This window comes from Megalops cyprinoides, chromosome 7 (assembly GCF_013368585.1).
Source record: "Megalops cyprinoides isolate fMegCyp1 chromosome 7, fMegCyp1.pri, whole genome shotgun sequence".
Classification (NCBI taxonomy): Eukaryota; Metazoa; Chordata; class Actinopteri; order Elopiformes; family Megalopidae; genus Megalops; species Megalops cyprinoides.
Genome location: NC_050589.1, coordinates 29527759 through 29547454, shown reverse-complemented (window position 1 = coordinate 29547454; position 19696 = coordinate 29527759). Strand labels below are relative to the sequence as shown.

Sequence of the window (19696 nt, the reverse complement as noted above, 5' to 3'; positions counted from 1 at the left end):
GGCCCGTGGCCAGAGGGTCTGTTGTTGTTTGGTGACATACGGATAGCTCCAGTTGGTGAGACCTGCTGTTGATGGTGCTGTCCCCCTCTGTCCCCCAGTCACAACACCAAGACCACCACCTGGCTCGACCCCCGTCTGGCAAAGAAGGCCAAGCCCCCCGAAAAATGTGAAGATGGAGGTAAGAATGTAGGCTCCCTACCCTGTCATTAGACACTCACATACTCACGCACACCATACATGCATTGGTTAGCTATGCTGTGTACACATATACACACAATAATTCACAGTGTGTGTGTGCAGACACGTACGTAGACACACACATAAACATTGGACAAATTCATACAGTATACACATAGACAGTTCAAGCACTGCATTCGAGCGCACACACATGCACACACACACACTCACAGTCAGACCCATACACACTTCATTTACAATTATATAGTTGTGTACACACAACACACAAACATATAATTTAGTTGTATACATATTTATTGCAGTGCACTCACACACAGACGCAAGCACACTAAATATGGGCTATGAGGATTATTCGCTCAGTTGCTCACTAACAGATATACACAGCACTAACATTACATCACTGAATTTTACATGCTGCAACACCAGCAATCACACCCACACACAGACATTCATTAGAGTATTTCGAGTCGTTGCCAAATGAACATTGCAGAAAGCTGTAGCACCAGTATGGGCTCTGTGAGGTGTAGGCTTAGTCAGGCGAACAGCTGAGCAACACCAGAGAACTGTGAGGAGACATCAGGGATAGCCTGTCCTGTTCTAACGGACTACAAAAGGCACGCAGAGGTCCCCGCTGAATGCCACATCAGCGCAGCAATTTGAGAGCCCCTCGCTGCGTGACAACCTCTTTTTGGTCTGCGTGTTACATCACAGAGCGAGCGCTCAGTATTCCTCGCAGACCTCCCGCAAAACTATCATCTTAACTCAGACTAGCGTTAGCCGTCCCTCCCCGGGGTTGCGTGCATTCTGAGCTGCCCCGAGATGAGGCCCAGGCTTCCTGCTGACCTGCTTTCCATAGGCCGCAGACTCCGTGGCGTGCGCTAGCGTTCCGGCACCGCGCATTTGTGTAACATTTGCATGAGCGTCTGCTGGAACAACGTGTTTCTTCCTGTCTCTCTCTCTGCAGAGCTCCCGTATGGCTGGGAGAAGATAGAGGACCCGCAGTATGGCACCTACTACGTGGAGTAAGTCCCTCTCACAGCGCACACACATGTCCACACCGATATTGCACACCACCAAGGACTAAAAACTCAGTCTCCAAGTGTTGTCTTATCCATCCATGTACTGAACAATCGTACATGCAGAAAATACCCAACCACTTTCAAATATTCCACTATGTGCCACTATCATGACCGGAACCACTCTGTATAGTCTAGTGCACTGATTCTCAATTCTGCTCCTGGGGCCCCCCTGCTCTGCACGTTTTCCATCTTTCCCTGCTCTACCTACCTGACTGAACTCATCAGTGGCATTTTTGATTAGCTGAGCACACCTGATTTAATCAAGAGCATGTTAGTCATTTCAATCAGGTGTGTTTGGAGCAAAGATAGTTAGAAGATATGCAGGACAGGGGGGCTCCAGGAGTAGGATTGAGAAACACTGGCTTTAGTGTGTTACAATACAGTAATACAGTAAAAGTGTGCTACAAAAATCACAATTTCTAGGGTCTTGGTGCAATAGTGTTTCTGTGAATTTACCTTAATGTGAGACCAATAAGAGGGGATAGCTTTGGGGGGTACAGTACAAACAAGTGCAGTCAACAGGACCCCAGGGCTAACAGCTGTGCACTCTGGATGTGGCACACTTGGACAGCACTTTTCATTTTGAAGCCATTATTTTCTGCCATTGGACACGACACATGAAAGGGACTGTAAACACTATCGCTGGGAGCAGCATGGCTCTGAGTGATTAAACCCTGTCTGGTGTTCGATCTGTTGGCGGGGGGGCTGGCATGGGGAGGAGGGAGCTGGCGGGGGGTGGGGGAGTGGGCCGTGTGGCGGTGAAATCGGGCCCTCGAGGCTCTGTAGGGGGTCAGTGGCCGAGCACTCTCCCACTTCGCCCTCGTGGAGTAGCCGGGGGGGTCGGCGAGGGTGGATCCTGTTTTCTGAGGAAAAAGGAAATGAGAGCCCAGCGTTTTGTTTCATCAGTGTTATTCCAGAGAGGTCCGCGCGCCGTGTGAGCAGCCGGGAAAATAATCTGGGCTGTTTACGCAAAGGGGTCACCTAGAAAGCCTCTCTGTATGCATGTGCGTCTGCCAGAGTTTTGTCTCAGATGAATACGGCACAACACAATACCCCATTATGATTGGAGGGGGTAGGCTGTCCACATCTCCCGGTGAGAGGCAGCAACAGCAATCAAGTGATTTACCTCCTCGTATCGGGCCGGGTGAATAACGCACTCGGCGTGAGACGTGCACAGCGAAACGCAAACAGCCCTTTTCTGAGAAAGCGCACACATAAGCCCAGCTCAGCGTGCGGTCTCCAGCAAATGGCAACATCCAGACAGAGAGCAAACAATCTCAATCCCAATCGGGGGTCCTGCACACAATGCAGCCGTTGCACCGGTAATGCATCACGTTCATTGGAACATTTAAATTGCTTAAAGCAGAACCTGGAGGATGGACCTGATTAAATAACGTGATGATGGAGAGTGGTGTAGTGGTAAGGTGCAGGGCTCGTAACCGAAGGGTTGCTGGTTCAATTCCCCACTGGGGCATTGCTGTTGTACCATTGGGCAAGGTACTTAACCCACAAATATCCAGCTGTATAAATGGCTAACGTGTAAAATTGTATCTTTTGTAGGTCACTCTGGGTAAGAGTGTCTGCTAAATAACAATATTGTAATGTAATACACAACATGGGAATTATAGAACTGCTAGGTGGGGCTCACATTTCAGTAACATGCTTGAAATGCTCTTATGCTGGACTCCCCCAGTGGAGCACGCTTCGAAAGCATACTCCCCAATCAGTATTTACCACAGTGACAGTGAGCATCACTGATGTTAAGTTTAGGCAAGCAAGATTTGTCCTGCTGCAGGTTTACAGCCTTTAGTGGTTTGTGCTTCAGCGCAGCAACACTGTAGGATTACCAGCTTTGTGGCTTTCAGAAAGTAGCAGTGGAGCACCTCGGTGTCTCATGTTACCTCAAGGACATTGCGGCTTACACGTATTTTTGGAGGAATTTGCATGAATTACTCTGATCGGTGGCGACAAACAGGGCCTGGTGGTAGAGAGAGAGAGATTTGTGGGATTGTGAGTTTCAGCCACAGCTTGCAGTGCAGAGCACTATAAACACACAGACAAGACAAGTCTGGATTAGTTTGTCACTTGGAGCAGTAAGGCAAAGTTTATCGCTGTTACACAACACGCAAACACAGCTTGGGTTGTGACAATTGAAACTTAACTCAGTTTTAGTAGGAAAAGATGACACCAGCATGCCGGTGTGCACAGATTGAGTGTTTCCTCATCTGGATTATTAGAGCTTTTGACTGTCCGCTGACATCAGTGTTACTAATTGAGAAGATGCTTTCAACACCCCTGTCAAGACGTTTCCCAGTGGCATTCGATTAAAACCACCTATGAAGAGGTGCTGATTGCATGACGGTTTCATGTCAATACATGCCAACAGGGAAGTGTGTGTGTGTGTGTGTGTGTGTGTGTGTGTGTGTATGTATGTATGTGCATATGTCGCATATACATGTGTGTAGAGATGATACAGTGTAGTATAAGTATTCTTCACCTTGTGTTTCAGCCACATCAATCAGAAGACTCAGTTTGAGAACCCAGTTCTGGAGGCTAAGAAGAAGCTGAACCAGGAGACAACCCCTGCCAGCCAGCAGGGGGCAGCACCTCCCCCAGGTAACACCCCTCTCCTGCCTCCCAAACTCTCAGGTGCATTCATGCTTGTAACTTGTAACATTGTGGCCTCCCTTGAACAGGGAGTTCCCTCTGGGTGGGCGTATCCAAATAGTGTGTCCCGGTGGCCCAGTTTAGGGAGGTGACTGCTGTTGGTAATGACCACCAGTTTTATTGTTTATTATTATCAAAACCCAACAAAAGAAGCTTTGATTGGCAGATATGGTACCATGGAACAACAGAGGGGAATCACCTTCATGTTTGTTGTGTCATCAACACGTTTGCTGTGTCTGTGTGGCCTATGTGAATCATTTTATGACATCCTGAAGTAAATTATAGCCATACACTGGTTATGTAGCCCTATGTTAGTACCTTAATAGTGTCACCTTACCACTCAAGTCATCCGTTTATTATAGCAGCAACTTGAATGCAACCTTGTTCTGTGACAGAAATGTTCAGTTACATCTAGATCTGTTTCTAGAATGTTCTAGAACAGAACTCCTTGCGACTGTATTGTTGAGCACAGCCCTGGTCTTCCCTCCTCACCTGTGGTAGTGATGTGTGTATGAAAATTCTGCGAAGGTGCCTGACTTGAGCACTAAACCTGATGGCATACAGTCACATCCAAAGACAGTGCTGAATAAGAATATATCATACTCTAAATATGCTGTCTTTTCATTTGTGCTGCCATATGGCACCCAAGACGAGGAGCTTGCTGTTCATTAGCAGGGAGTTAGGTTGTACCGATCAATTTATGTATAGTCCTGTGGTCTCAGGAAGCAAAACTGTATACTTAAACAGCCTGTATTTCATCATTTTAATATGACAGTTTTTTCTGAAGCTTAATGTGAGTAAACCGTGTATGAGGAGCCACCACTGGCACCTTGAAGCTCTTTGATTTAAATGTACCAGCCCAAGTCATTGTTGTGCAGTTTCCCATGTGAGTTAGGTGGAAGCTCAGGCAGTTTTAGGCACTGCCAAGGCCCCTGTGCCAGCTTTGAACGGGCAGCCCCGTCCCGGCGGGAAACAAGCGGCTCCTCAGATATGAATGTAAGCGCTGGCACTCCATCAGTGGTGTTCACGGGGGGAGAGGTGGCGTGCCGGCTGCTTTCCGAGCGAGATATTTTTTTTTAATGAGCTCCGGGTGAATGAGAAAAGGGCCCCTTGTTCTGAGGCCGAGTGCACTTCAGTGAGAACGCCGTCCGGTCACCCCCATTACCAGAGCCCCTCCTCATCAGCCGAGAGATGAGGAAGGTCGGGCGGAGCGAAACGGAGGTCGGTCAAGAGAGGCGTAGAATTGGAGCCCCGCTTCTCCGGGAGCGGACGGAACATCGGCAGCCGCTTAGCGGCTTTTAAACACCCTCCACGGCTCGTCACTCCTCACTCGTCACCGACAAAAAAAGCATCAGAATGGTCCTCATGCACAGCGAGATTACTCACCCTTTGGGACTGAATGAGCCAGGCGCCTGAAGGAGGGAGAGCTGTTATGAATAGATCACTTCTGTTGTTATGCTTCTTGAATGCTACGGGTGATTCAATAATGAATATGAATGTGAGTTAAAAGGTTGTGTTGAATACTATGAATAATGTGTAGCAGGCATACAACGCGTAGGCGTGTGTAATAATATTATCTGTGACACACACACACACACACACACACCCCGTTTGAAATGTTCCAGAATTAGGTCTAATTGCTAATCGGGTACCGCCTATACCCCATCTCGGGGTCTGGCAGACGCATTGTCCCTTGTGTCAGGGTGGACGAATCCTGGTCCTCGAAGGTGGAATGATTCTAAATTTCATGGCGCCTTTAGACAAACGGCCCTGCAGTCACAGTTGACTCGGCTCCCTCTCTTCACACGAGGATTTTAATTCAGCATCTGAGGTCCAAATAAAACTGGGGCCCTTCAGGCCTTTGGGACTCAGACCTACAACTGCACACTGCTGCTGCAGGCTGCGGTCCATCTGTCTGTTCATCCAGCTGTCATGGCCGTCTCTTTCCTTCCAGCGTCCAGAAGTTCGTGTTTAAAGGCTGTTGTAAATTATTTGCATTGGGAGCTTAGAGTACTCCTTTTTTAAGCATACGGAGCTTGAACCGGATGTGTACAGTAAAGTAAAGCACTGTTTGGTACATCACGTAATGCTTGTTGCTTTGAATACTTTGAATAAAAATTGAAGAAGTCTGACACCTCCATGGTGATAATGTGTGTGAAATATGCTTTCATCATGGTGGATCTGTGATGCATTAAACAGTGTTAAATACATATTGACAGTCAGGAGCTGTACGTGTGGTTTGCTCAGACATTATTTTGAATAGGGACTTTTTTTGGGCACGGTCTGCCATCTGCTTTGAACAGTGCACGCACAGGCCAAACTAAACAGAGCTTTTAAAGCTGCAGGGAAGACTGTGTGTGTGTGTGTGTGTGTGTGTGTGTGTGTGTGTGTGTGTGTGTGCACGCGTGCGCGTGACTGTGCATGTGAACGTGTGTGCGTATTCTCTGCAGCGTCACGAGATCCTCAACTTTCACCTTGCAATCCAACGCACACCAGGGTTCTGGTTACATAACCACTGTGGGGGCACCGTTGTGACGACCCAAAAACAACAACCGAGCGTGTTGGCCGCTTGACAGCTGACCCCCGAAGGGCCGCCATTTTCACGAGCCCCTTCACATCAGGGCTTCACGGGCTGGAGCCAGGACAGGAGCACAGTGCTTGCACACGAAGCCACCAAAACTCCTTGAAGCCCTCACGCTTCACATGGCTGGGAAATTCCTCTGAGAACGGGCTGAAGAGGGTCCAGAAGGTCTCCTGTCAACTGTGAGGAGCCAGCTGGCCTTCAGTAAAACCGTGGACGAGTTACATCCCAGCGTGCAACATAGTTATCCGTCTCTGCACCGAAAGGGTGCCGGTCGAGTGACGAGTGATCGTCCTTCATAGAGACGCGCTCTTTTCCAGCCAGGTGCGCTGCACTGCTAAGAGCTGGCAGCTCCGACCTCCCCAACAGCAAGATTTCCGAGTTCATTTATTATTCGCTCATTTGAAGTCCTTTTTATGGACTAGAAGTCCTTAGTTAGATCGTTTTTTTCTTTCTTTTTCTCGGTCAGAGACAGTTGCTTCATTAAAGGTACCAATTAAACCAGAACCGTTCCAGCCTAATAGGATCCCGGTTGGCAGCCTCGTCCGCATGGAAGGGGCAGCATGACTTGTGGTTGGTAGTCTGTCCGCCCCGCGATTCGAGGTCCGAAGGAGTGGCCTAATTAGAGCTGCCAGCGAGTCCAGCGCAAGCTCTGGAGCTGCAGCTCGTCCTCCTCCCCCACTGTGAGAGAGCACCACAGTCCTCCCCCACAGCCTGCTGTCCCTCCCCCTCTTTGCCTCAGCTGGCTCATTAATAAGAATTAAGCAGCTAATGGCTTGCCTGCAACAGGGGGGAGAGAAGCATGCAGCGTTTCTGAAACGTTGTTTCAATGTTTTGACAAAGCTGACCCCTCGCAGTAGCGGCCTGGTGTTAGAGGGCCGGTAATTACACACCAGCAGTCCTTCCTGACATTTAACGTAATAATCTCGCCCCGAGGAGGTGCTTGTCCTTTCCGAAGCTGACGAGTTAATCAAGTTGGAGTAAACACGGCGCACCCGTTGCCTGTCCCCCCGTGCCCCATCGTTCCACGGCGGGAGTGATCGGCGTGCGCTCGCCTCCCCACCGCGACTTATCACTCCCAGAGCGTGAAGACATTGATCGCTCCAGCGCTTGGCAATTACAAAGATCTAATGTCGAGACCGTCTCTGACATGTAACGTGACGCAGTGGGGGAAAGCACGTGCCCACAAACACAGATCACCGGCGCTCTAAACCAGAGATGGCCTATTAATCATTCCCATCAGACACACTTTCAAAATGAAGTTCCTCAGCCAGTTTGAAAATACATATGCAATCATTTTCCCATAATGCACTGGGAAGAGTGTGGGGGGGGGCTTTACTCTCTGCTGTTGCCACAAAGAGGTAGCCTGTCCATCAGTCAGTCAAAGAAAGCAAATTCGTCTGCCAGTGAGGTGAACTTCACGGTCATTGCTGCAGTGTGCCTTCCTGGTGGCCAATGAGAAAGGGCGCTCTGTCTCGCAGACATATTGCGCATCCAGTGGTCTTACATAAGCAGCTACAATACAGACCTGCATTATATACACCCAAAAGCACTCAGCCATGCAGCATGCATACAAGTCAGTTCCATGGCCTGTGGACACTCATGTGGAATTTAGCCTCATGCATGACCTCCTGGGATCTGTGTAACAAGTTCACCCTGAACGTCTACCTTTGAGCCGTCAGACTGCTTCAGAGGGGGCTTGTTGCTATGGTGTGGATCTGGTCTCAGCCGCTCGCGAAGGCGATGTGCAGCAGCAAGCATTTTTATAAATCCTCTTTCTTAAGCATGTCAATAACACTGGCCTTTTTTACCGGTGATGAAATTCACCCTCTTCAGGGTTTTAACGGCCGTGTGATTAACAGGGGAATTGCTCTGGCAGTTGTCTTTTTTTCTTGTCCTTTTTCCCGCTCCTAGCATTTCGACAGGCTGCGAGGAACATATTGCTTTTGTGATATTTTTTGTTCAGTTTAATTTAATCAACGCTGTCGTTTGAGGGATCCGCCGTCATCTCTGTGCCTTCACTGTGGCACATTAAAGATCTCGTCAAACTCCTTTACCGAATAAAGAAGGGGGGGGGGGGGACAGATGGCGCTCAGTCTGTGAGCACGCTCACGTGTCCGCCTCTTGTCGCTTTGGTCACGCTTTTCCCTCAAAACTGCCGCACCGGGGGCGGGAGACATCGTTTTACGTCCTCAGGTGTTGACGGAAAAGCTTATATTACATATATCAGCCCTCAAGCTGTGACTGAGACACGGATACTCGTGGGACCGACTTCTGTTGTCTGTGTCTGTCATGGACATTGACAGCTTCCCTCTGATATTTAATGTGTGACCCGCTGAATGCTGTAGAATAATGACACTGATATGCTTATGACATTCACTACAATAATGTCTTGTGGTTGAATGGGGGAGGGTAGTGTGCTCAGTTGTGTTATTGTGATATTTACTTTTCTCTCCCTCCCTTGCCTCTCTTACTCCTTCCTTGTCTCAATCACCTCCTCTCTTATCTTACCTCTCTCTCTCTCCCACCTTCTCTCTTACCTTTTTCTCTCCTTCCCTTTTTTTCACCTCCCTTCCTCCTTTCTTTTTGACCTTCTCTCTTTCTCCACCCCCTCTCCTCTTCTTCATCGTCTCTATTTCTCCCTGCCACTCTCTCCCACACTCCCTCTCCCCTACTCAACCATCTGTCTCTCCATCTCTCTCTCTGTACCCTTACTCCACCCCCATCTCTCTCTCTTCCTCTCTTTCTTTTCCTTTACCATGATCCCCTCTCTCCCACTCTCTCCCCTCTCTCTCTCTCTCTCTGTCTGTCTCTCAGAGGAGGGCGGGGTGAAGGGCTTCACGCGAGACCCATCCCAGCTGCAGGGGGCCATGATCCGCACAGCTCTGAGGAAGAGCACGCAGGGTTTCGGCTTCACCATCATCGGGGGCGACCGGCCTGACGAGTTCCTGCAGGTGAAGAACGTGCTGAGGGACGGCCCGGCCGCCCACGACAACAAGATCGCCTCCGGTGAGCACAGACCCGCACGGTGCAGCAGGGGGCGCTATACCAGCCCTGACGTACTGTGGCAACACAGCAACCCACCAAGATCAATTATTAATTACTATCGATTCATGACACCCCTCACCAGCAGGGGGCAATATATATACAATTTAACACCATACTCTGAATAATTCGGCTCTGTAAAAATTACACCTGGTGGTGACAGCAGTACCTTTGAGCTTCAATAGCCATGTGATGAGAATGTCTGACACATGAGGGATTGTTCCCCATGGCTCTCAGCAGTAAAGAGAAGTACTGTAGAGACTAGATTTACCTGCACTGCCAAGCTGTCTCACACCCAGCCAAGCTTCTGAAATACTGTTTCTTGCTGAATGATGCTACACTGACACAAGCTCTCCAGCAGGGGGCGGTAGGCATGAACCGTTCTTCGGAGGCTGCAGATACAGCAGTTAAAAAGCTTTTGTTGTCTTTGGAGAACAGGCCCAATTTCACTCCCTTTCCTGTGGGGGGCAGTTAAGCAGGGCAGAATGCCTCTCTGTGTTCTGGGTGTGGTTGCCATGACAACACGTTTGTCCCCATGAATATTTATTTTACATTTCCATCAGGTGTTTTAGCTGTTAATGTTTATCGCAGAACAAGTGCTCACAGTTGTGTTTGAGCTCATCGAGCAATTCACAAGCACTTAACCATTCTCTCTCCCTCCGGCACGAGTTCTGTACCAGCAGGTATTGATTGACTTTGGATGTTTCTCAAAGGGATGCTTGGTTGGTACTCTGAAATGGTTGCTTGCAGACTCTATATGAAGTGAGATGTACAGAAAACAGATCAATGCGTTCTGCTCCGCATTGATCCGGCTGGAAGCAGGTCTGAGGGGCCGTACTTAGTCAGAAACAGCAGGAGGAAGGATTGACAGAGGAGTAAAAGATGCAGAGAGATTTATGGTGAAACTGCCGCGTGGCTGGTAGCTCCTCATTACTACTGTTTGTGGTCTGGACGACGTCTCTATCCAAACTGCGGAGGCCATTGATGCAGCTGAGTTTAGATGCATTATGATGTTCACGTTCCTTGAGCAGCTATTTCTGTTATGGCATTTGAACTCAGAGCCCTTAGTCAGGAATCCAGCATCTTATCCACCATATGTGCCACACTGCAGTCCAATGTTTATTGGTTCAGTGTAAGACACAGGGTTGGGTGTCCTGTACGCAGTGCATTGTATACTGACATGGTGATTGGCATCTCCCATTTTCTCTGGATTTTGTTTGTTTCATCCTTTCCCTTTTCTTGCTCCTCCTTTCTCTCCTTCCCTCCCCTCACCCTTCCCCCCCGCCCCCCCTCGCTCAGGCGACGTGATCGTGGACATCAACGGCACGTGCGTGCTGGGCAAGACCCACGCGGACGTGGTGCAGATGTTCCAGTCCATCCCGGTCAACCAGTACGTGGACATGGTGCTGTGCCGGGGCTACCCGCTGCCCGAGGATGCCACGGGCAGCGACGACGCCGGCGCCGCCGGGGAGGTGGTGACCGCCGTGCCGCTCATCAACGGCCAGCCCCTGCACAGCTCCGCCCAGGAGCTGCACTACGTGGCCGCCGACGGCAGCGGCCGGGCCGTGGTGGCTGCCGCCCTGCCCAACGGCCGCTACCCGGAGCAGTCCGACCCCGCCCTGCTGCAGCCGGAGCTGGTGAGCGTGCCGCTGGTGAAGGGGCCCGGCGGCTTCGGCTTCGCCATCGCCGACTGCCCGCTGGGCCAGAAGGTGAAGATGATCCTGGACGCGCAGTGGTGCCGCGGCCTGCTGAAGGGCGACGTCATCAAGGAGATCAACCGGCAGAACGTGCAGACACTCAGCCACGCCCAGGTGGTGGACATCCTCAAGGACCTGCCCGTGGGCAGCGAGGTCAACGTGCTGGTGCTCAGAGGAGGTGAGGGGGGGGGGAGCAGAGTCCCAAAAAACCCAGAGCTTCTGGTTTAATGCTGAATATGGAGGTCTCTTTCCGCAGTAGTAGGCCTTTAATCCATTCATAGGAGTGGTTATATTGACTGTGCTGCATGTGGGCCTGTGGTCAAGGCTTGGCCAATTCTGACCAGCTTTATTATTCAGTCAGAGTTTACTTGATACAGCAGCCTTAACGGCTGTAGCACCACTGTGTAGAGCACAGGCAGGCTGAGGGGGTGTGACGGAACAGGCTGTTCCCACCACGTTCCCGTTTGACTGAGAGCTCAGAGTGTGAGCTGAGGGTTTGTGGGGCGTGGCAGTGAGGATTGAGGGGACAGGGGCTTAGGGGAGAGTAGGGATGAGGGTATGAGATGCCAGGGATGGCACCGGTAACAGCTACAGAAGGAACTACGCATCGGAACCGTGGTGTCTGATTACCGAGGAGACCAGCTGTTCCTCTGGTTTTGCGCGTAAAAAAGCAATGCTGCCGTCAAACCATAAAGGCCGATTCCGCTTGCTCGCGCTGCGATGGAACGAATCCAGTGTACACGCAAATCTATATCTCCCGAGTCTGTCAGCTTTTTCCCAGAGACTCGTCAGGGTATATCAGGTTGTCGACTTCCACATGGCAGGCGAGGCTAACTGACTGACTGGCAGCAGCTGCAGTGCCGCAGCTGTACGGCCAGAGAGAAGCGATTAAAAAACAGATCCAGGACCCCGGAATCGCTCCCCGCCACGGGACCCTGTGTCAGGGGGACCCCGGGCCGCAGCCGGGAACTGCTGTCCTCCCTCAGAGAGGAAATTTCCAGGCCCTGCTGCTGCTGTGAGGTACACAGCACTGAAGCTGATTCTTCCTCTCCCTGCCTGTGTGGGTAATGACATGAGGGTTCCGCACCGCGCTGCTAAGCGGATCGTTCTCACGTCCGCGGTTGCGCACCGCGGCACGGGACACATCCCCCTCCTTTGCGTGTCCTGTTACGCACCGAATCTCCCAAATCCTGCCCTCCCCTCCACGCACCGGGGACACCGTGAGACGCCCCCACCTGCTTTTATGGTCCGTCCCCATTACCAGCCGCCTCGGGGCTCACAGAAGCAGGACGCTGCGCTCGTCTGTCAGGGACTCCCCGTATTCGGTCCCACGCCACCTTATGAGGTAATTGCAAGACGCTTTTGCAGATGTTCCCTAACGGCTAAGGGCCACCCCCTCTCCCGCTCGCCACATTCAGCTCACTGCATGGGCTGCTTGGCTGCTCCAGGCTGAGGGATGTTGGGAAAGGGAGAGGAGGCTGGGAGTTTAAGTATGCAGGAGGCAGGAGTATGTCAGGTCTCTGAAGAAGAGCTTGGGGAGGGGGGGGTTTGGCGGCGAGGGTGTGTACAGGTTCCATTAACTCTATAATGCACACGATGCACGGTGCTGTACCCCGCTACGGGCCCTGCGTCCATTCTTTCAGCTGACGAGTCACGTGTGTCACAGCTGAGCGGCATCGATAGGCTTGGGAGAAATGGAATGCTGGGGTTTGGCATAGATGCAGAGAAGCACTTTGGATATTGTGATTGGAGCCCTGGTTTTGCTAGGTTTTGCTGTATGTGCACACACAAGCACATGCACGCACACACACACACACAGTACGCACTGCTCTCTCATACATAAAAATGCTTAATATTCTCTGCCTGTCTTACTGACACTGATATACTGTATGCCTCTTGGCACTGGTGGTGTGTACTGTATTGCTTGTGTAATACCTCAATCAATTTCAGCCTTCCCCCAGTTTCTTGCTGATCCTACATTGTGTCTGGAGTGCAGTGCCACCTAGTGGCTAAGTTGTCAACCCATATCCCAGAATCTTAAAACAGCAGTGTATTTTTGTAAGATGCCAGTGCTGGTGGGTCACTAGTTTACTCTCTCCTCCATAACCCTTGCGGTCCCGCTGCCTCTCCAGACCCTCAGCACAGCAAGGCAAATGTCTAAAGTACGTTTCGGAAGGACGGTCTCTCCAGCAGGCCTCCGGCAAAGCATTGCTAATCCTTTAGAGCTTATTTACCTGTCCTGGGAAATGAAAGCTTTTCCTTTGCTAATTCCTCAAGCCCACACTCCTCAAATCCCTTTCCTTAATCATGTTTTGTGTTTTTTTTTTCTTCCTCTTCTCTCTTTCTCTCTCTTTCTTTCTCTCTCTCTCTCTTTCTCTCTGCCTGCAGGTCAGACATCTCCTGTGAAGTCTCTAAAACCTGTGAGTTCAAATAAATGGTTTTAATTACTTCTCTTCCTCAGTCAGGCCTCGGGACCTTTCTGTGAGAGCTCTTTGGGGGGGGGTTGGTTTAATAATAACAAGGAGCTGGAAACACGAAGAAACACGATGAGAAGCAAAGATTAATAATTGAACGCCAAGATATAACTCCATCTCCAGAAAAGCAGGCTTGTCTGCGTGCTGCATTATTCAAGCTGAAAATGCAAAGCTCTGCTGTTATTCTTGGACCTGAGCTGTTAAATGAGGCTCAGCCAAACGGCTAGTTGCTCAACAGCAGTAGCGAGATGTAAACTGTTAACTACACCCTCCGGTGCCTCTCCAACCTGCTCCTGCAGGACTGTGCAGCATGTTTTCCATAGCTCCTGGGGTCACTAACACGCTCAGAACTAGGCTGAGGAGCCCAGCTGAGTCTAGGTGGCATTAGTGATTTATTTATGTATTTACTTTGAACACAATGAACCTTTTTTAAAATGAGATGTCATATTTGGACACACATCATTAAAGTAAAGACAGAGAGAGAACAGTTAAATACAATTAAAAATGTAAGAATACAATGAATTAAAAAAAATGCATTTTTGAAAATGCTATGACAAAAACCATGCAGTTAAACTTTAAAATTGTTTAAACTTTAAAACTTTAAAGTTCAGTTACAATAGCATGGAATCCTAAAAATATGCTGAGAGATAGTTAGTATCAGGAAGGAGGTGGGTAAAAACTGCCCACCAATGGGATGAGGGTTGTGTTAGCAGATCCACTGCACTGGCTTACCCTTTTGCTCTGCCTGCTCTGTGGTTTAGCGTAGCGTTCCCCTTTCTCAGAAGCAGGAGATGACCACCAGCACGGAGGCCCTGAACGCGTCCGAACCGCCCCCCCAGCCCCTGCCCTTCCCCCCCAACATCGTGCGCTCCAGCTCCCCCAAGCTGGACCCCTCCGAGCTCTACCTGAAGTCCAAGGCCCTGCTGGAGAGCAAGCGTGAGTAGCCGGGCCCCGCCGTTCCGGCACAGGGCCCTCCCCCTGCGGCGTGACAGCCAGCGTTTATGAGCCGTGAACGCGCAGCGGAGAAAATCCGAACGCTCGGCTTTCACATCTTAATTACCGCATTGACGTCCTTATTTGGCCAGCCTGTCAAATCACCTGCTGTGAGGTCCAGAGTTGCTGATTAAATGCTGGATTTCAAATTGCGCTGGTTCCTTTCTGCTGCAGCCCACAGTCCATTTATAGACACGTCAAGGCGTTTGTGATTGGTTGCTCTGCATCTGGGCCTGCTCTCATGGACATAACTAGCATTAATCAATCAACTTATCAGTCAATCAGTTAATAAATCATACCTCATTTAATATAATACACGTAACAATCGTTTTATTGCTTTGTAATGCGCAATACCCAAAAAGTGGGAAAATAGTTGAAATGGAAATACATAGTTAGTACTCCAAAAAAGGTAAATATTGTTGTGCTGTGGTGTAAACACATGAGCCAGTTTGTATTTAACAAAGCAGGTTTTTGTGCCTGCTGGATGCCTAACGCTCAGCTGGTCTTTGCCATTCAAGTGAAGTTGAAAGACAGGGCCTGATTTCCAAGGACACTGGTAAATTGCTCCACTTTTGTAGAAAGTTGTAACCGCTCTGCCTCCTGGTAGCCAGGTTTGTGGAAATGGTGAATGCTGCTTTTGATTGTCTGCTTGTGCTTTACACGGGAAGTATCCGAAGCTCCTCGTTCAAACTGGCACCAAACCAACTACTTTTCTCCACAGCACCCAACACCAAGGACCTGGACGTCTTCATCAAGAGGAACCAGGAGTCTGGCTTTGGGTTCCGCGTTTTGGGCGGAGAGGGTCCCGACCAGCCGGTAAGCACTGTCCGGCCCAGCAAACATGGACCTCCCCCATGCAGAGCGGACCCTGGGGCTACTACTGTTGAAAATTACATGTAGCACAGGGACATCCTTATCCTGAATTTAGCCGCAGCATTCAGCTCATATGCATGTATATAGTTCAGCTGGAACAGCCAGCTGCCCCTGCTAGCCCTGGGCAGGTACCATGTGCTCACCTGGTGGCGATCCCCCACAGGTGTACATCGGCGCCATCGTGCCCCTGGGTGCGGCGGAGAAGGACGGGCGTCTGCGGGCGGGCGATGAGCTTATGTGCATCGACGGCGTGCCGGTCAAGGGCAAGTCCCACAAGCAGGTGCTGGAGCTGATGACCAACGCCGCCCGCAACGGCCAGGTCATGCTGACCGTCCGCCGAAAGGTGGTCTACGCAGGTGAGTGTGTGACACAGCAGTCAGGCATCACACTGTGGAGTCTGAGGGGCTGCTGCTGTTTAAATCATTGTACCATTAACAAGGTGCTGCTACTCCAAGGCTGTACAACCTGATCTTCCATCTTTAATCTATGCACTGTATGCTCCGCCAGATCAGGTTATTCATTAAAAAGCAAGCGAGTGCATAAAACAACTACAAAAGTGAGGGATCAGACATCGCCATGCCATTTTGTTTGTCATAGATCTTTCCGTGTCTGATCTTCTGCGAGAGATTAGAGAACAGAGCTTGTGGGAGTTTTTAACTAGTTTAAAAACTCATAATTTATGCTGCTTTATGAAAAGGCGCCCGTTTCAGTATTCTAATTATCTCCCTCTCCTCTGTATCTCTGTCTGTTCCTCTCACTGTCTCCTTCCACATCCTCCTCTCTCTCCCTATCTCTCTCTATTTTCCCTTCTGTTCTATCTCTCCCTCCCTCTCCCTCTCCCTCTCTCTCTCTTTCACTCTCAGAGGGTGGGGGAGCTGAAGAGGAGGGTGCCCAGCAGGCCCCCGCCGTGGTGAACGGCTCCCCCAAACTGCCCCGCAGCGAGGGCGCCGCCCAGGCCGAGCAGGAGTCGTACGACGTCACGCTACAGCGCAAGGAGAACGAGGGCTTCGGCTTCGTCATCCTCACCTCCAAGAACAAGCCGCCCCCCGGGGGTAAGGGAGCACCCCCCTCAGGACACGCGCTGAAGGGCACCTTAATTCCACCTATTTCTTATGCAGTAGCAACAATAAAGGATTGTGTTTAAATAAAGCCTTTGAAGGGTCTCGGCATGCTTCACAGTGAATGGGGGGAGTGACTCACCTCAGCCTTCAGCTGTAATAACATCCCAGTGCTTTTTTGTAAATGCATGACTTCATATGAATTATGCTTGCCGATGTCATTTGCAGGCACAAGTATAGTTATTATGCAGAAATGCCTTTTTAACAAGCGATAACCTTCCCCTTGCGAGCCAGGGCATGTTTGAGTCCCACCCACCTGTTATTCAGCGCGGTTTGCGCGGTTTGCGCGGCAGCGGAATTAGCCTCTCTACCTGGCAGGCCATTCGCAGGTCACACTGCCCAATCACGTTGCATCAGTGTCCCCCGCAGAAGGCAGGGGGAATGGCACCGACCGCCCGCGGCACACAGACGCAGCCCGGGACACAGTGCTCCCTCTCTGCGCATCGCCAAGGCGATCTCCACGGAGACTGAACAAGTTCAAGCCCTGTTTTGCCTGGGTGTGTGAATGAGTCAGCGCGGTCCCCGCTGAAGAGGGCAGGCAATCAGACAGTGGGCCAGCGCAGAGACACAGATCACATGGCAGGAGTGCAGGGCTGCGCTGCATAGCCGATGTGTGTATGCAATCAAACACCGGCCGTTTTGATAATACACCGCAATCAGGGCCATGGTGCTGAAAAGCAGCCATATGGAATAGTGAGGTAGTGCTTTGGACACAGTGTTTTAGGCTTGAATCCCAGGCTGTATCTTTGCACAGAGTGCTTCAGTGTAACTGGTTCTGAATCTTTAAAAACAGAAATTCCTCTGTATTAAGTAAATTCAAAAGAGCAATGTAACTTGCCTCAGAGAACAGCATCTTAAACATTACATAAACATGCACGTACTGCTGGTGCCAAGCCAAGTCAAGTCAGGTTTGTCTGAAGCGTAACCCTTCTCTCTCCGTTGGCGCAGTGATCCCCCACAAGATTGGACGAATCATCGAGGGCAGCCCCACCGACCGCTGCGGCCGGCTCAAGGTGGGCGACCGCATCTCGGCCGTCAACGGCCAGTCCATCGTGGAGCTGGCTCACAACGACATCGTGCAGCTCATCAAGGATGCCGGGAACACCGTCACCCTCACCGTGGTGCCGGAGGATGGTAATGCAGGGGGTGCTGGGAAATGCAGTGCAACATGAGGGGTGTTTTGGGAGGAAACCCTCTTTCCTGTGAATTCAAGTCAAATTGAATTCAAGCCTTTCATAATGTGTGTGTATGTCCAGTACAAGTCAAAAGTTTGGACACACCTAATTAAGGTCATGGTAAAGATGCATTCAAAGACATTTTGATGTAAAGACTTATGCCTAAATGCTTGAAATTTGTTTGTTAGACTACAAATACAAATGCTGAAGTTAATGCTTATGAGTTCCCTCCCAAATCTTTTTGGCTACTTTGAAGAATCTAAAATTGATCTGATAAATTTTTGGTTAGTTATTAATTCAATTTGTGTTATTTCATAGTTTTGACGTCTTTATTATTATTCTAAAATATGGAAAATAGTGAGAATAAAGAAAAACCCTTGTAAGAGTAGGTATGAAGGTGTGAACATTTGACTGGTACTGTGCGTGTGTGTGTGTGTGCGTGTGTGTGTTTGTGTTTGTGTGTGTGTGTGTGTGTGTGTGTGTGTGTGTGTGCGTGTGTGTGCGTGTTTTTTAGGCCAGTAACAGCGTGTTTGCTTTAGGTATATGAGTAGCAAATACAGTTTACGGTTGGGAGAGAGTATGTAGGTGGGTGGGTACATGGGTGGGTGAACAAGTGCCTCGCGCCCAGCCTCACCTTCCCTGTGTACCAGCACCTCTGCTTGTGTCTGTTTGACCGTGTGTCTCCTGCTTGTATCTCAGACCACAGCGGGCCTCCCTCTGGAACCAGCTCAGCCAAACAGAGCCCGGCATCCCAGCACCGAGCCGTGGGCCAGCAGCCCGCCAACCGGGACGACAGGTACGTTCAGACCCAATCACACCCACAACGTATCCTCTCCACGTGAAACCCGGCTTAAGCACACCACCCCGACAGAGGCTGCAAGCCTGCCGTTACAGCAGCGGGTCTTTAAAGATGTGGAGAGCCATCAGGAATGGGAGCATGAAAGCTCTCAGAGCAGAAGGCTGGGCAGAGTAAGCCACGCGTTATCACGTCCTCCTCGTCCATTCACTTGGCGGGAGATGAAGCAGCCGCGCCATTCACTGGGAGGGTGAAGATTAATGGGGGGGGAGTTGGCGCGGGGGGGTCCGCGATTGTTGGTCTCACTCCTTCTTTGATCTTCTGCTTTAAACAAGATTACCTGTGTCAGCTTTTTAATCCATTACGGCCAGGATAATTCCCTGCTACATTATCCCCACTCTAATTGCTCAGAGCTAGCTGCAGGAAGGAAACTTACTTTTCTGCATTTTCTCGGCTCTTTTTAAGTCTGACCCCCTTTTTTTTTTCTTTAGTCTAATCCCGAACGCGTGGCTCAGGTCACCGGTCTCTCTCAGTAAAGAAAAAGAGTTGTAGAATTGAAACTTCTCTCGTAGTTGGGGTGAGCCGAGCCGAGACATCTCTGAAAGATTACTGCAGCTAAATCTCAGTACAAAAGGGTGTAATGAGCCTGGAGTCAGAACGGTCTTTTAAGGTCCTGTACATCTGTAGGAATTACAGAATCCTTTTTGCTCCTGGGGTCTGAACGGGGCGTGCTTTTTTCTGGGGTGTTTTAGGCCCAGCCAGGATGTCGAGGAGAAGAAGGAGGGCGGGTCTTGGGGGGAGTACAGGAGCCTTCCTCAGAGTGAGCCAGGCACGCTGTGCGCCACAAGCAAACAGGTGAGGCTACCCATGGCCGACACACCACTACACAGTACTCTCCAATGAGGAGCCTTCACACTGTTACACAGGACTCTCCAATGAGGTGCCTTCACACTGTTACACAGGACTCTCCAATGAGGTGCCTTCACACTGTTACACAGTA

General features: G+C 50.2%; 1 protein-coding gene across 1 annotated transcript in view; it reads left to right on the top strand.

Annotated features, from left to right (window-relative positions):
• LOC118781311 (membrane-associated guanylate kinase, WW and PDZ domain-containing protein 3-like) overlaps positions 1 to 19696 on the top strand; it is a 117304-nt gene that overhangs the window by 91732 nt on the left and 5876 nt on the right. Inside the window, exons 6-18 of the mRNA XM_036534291.1 lie at positions 99 to 178; positions 1163 to 1220; positions 3787 to 3893; positions 9343 to 9534; positions 10870 to 11445; positions 13656 to 13687; positions 14524 to 14677; positions 15456 to 15550; positions 15771 to 15963; positions 16471 to 16659; positions 17674 to 17859; positions 18600 to 18696; positions 19449 to 19551. Of these exons, the coding sequence (XP_036390184.1) occupies positions 99 to 178; positions 1163 to 1220; positions 3787 to 3893; positions 9343 to 9534; positions 10870 to 11445; positions 13656 to 13687; positions 14524 to 14677; positions 15456 to 15550; positions 15771 to 15963; positions 16471 to 16659; positions 17674 to 17859; positions 18600 to 18696; positions 19449 to 19551 (2062 nt within the window). The remainder of the gene's footprint in view (positions 1 to 98; positions 179 to 1162; positions 1221 to 3786; positions 3894 to 9342; positions 9535 to 10869; positions 11446 to 13655; positions 13688 to 14523; positions 14678 to 15455; positions 15551 to 15770; positions 15964 to 16470; positions 16660 to 17673; positions 17860 to 18599; positions 18697 to 19448; positions 19552 to 19696) is intronic.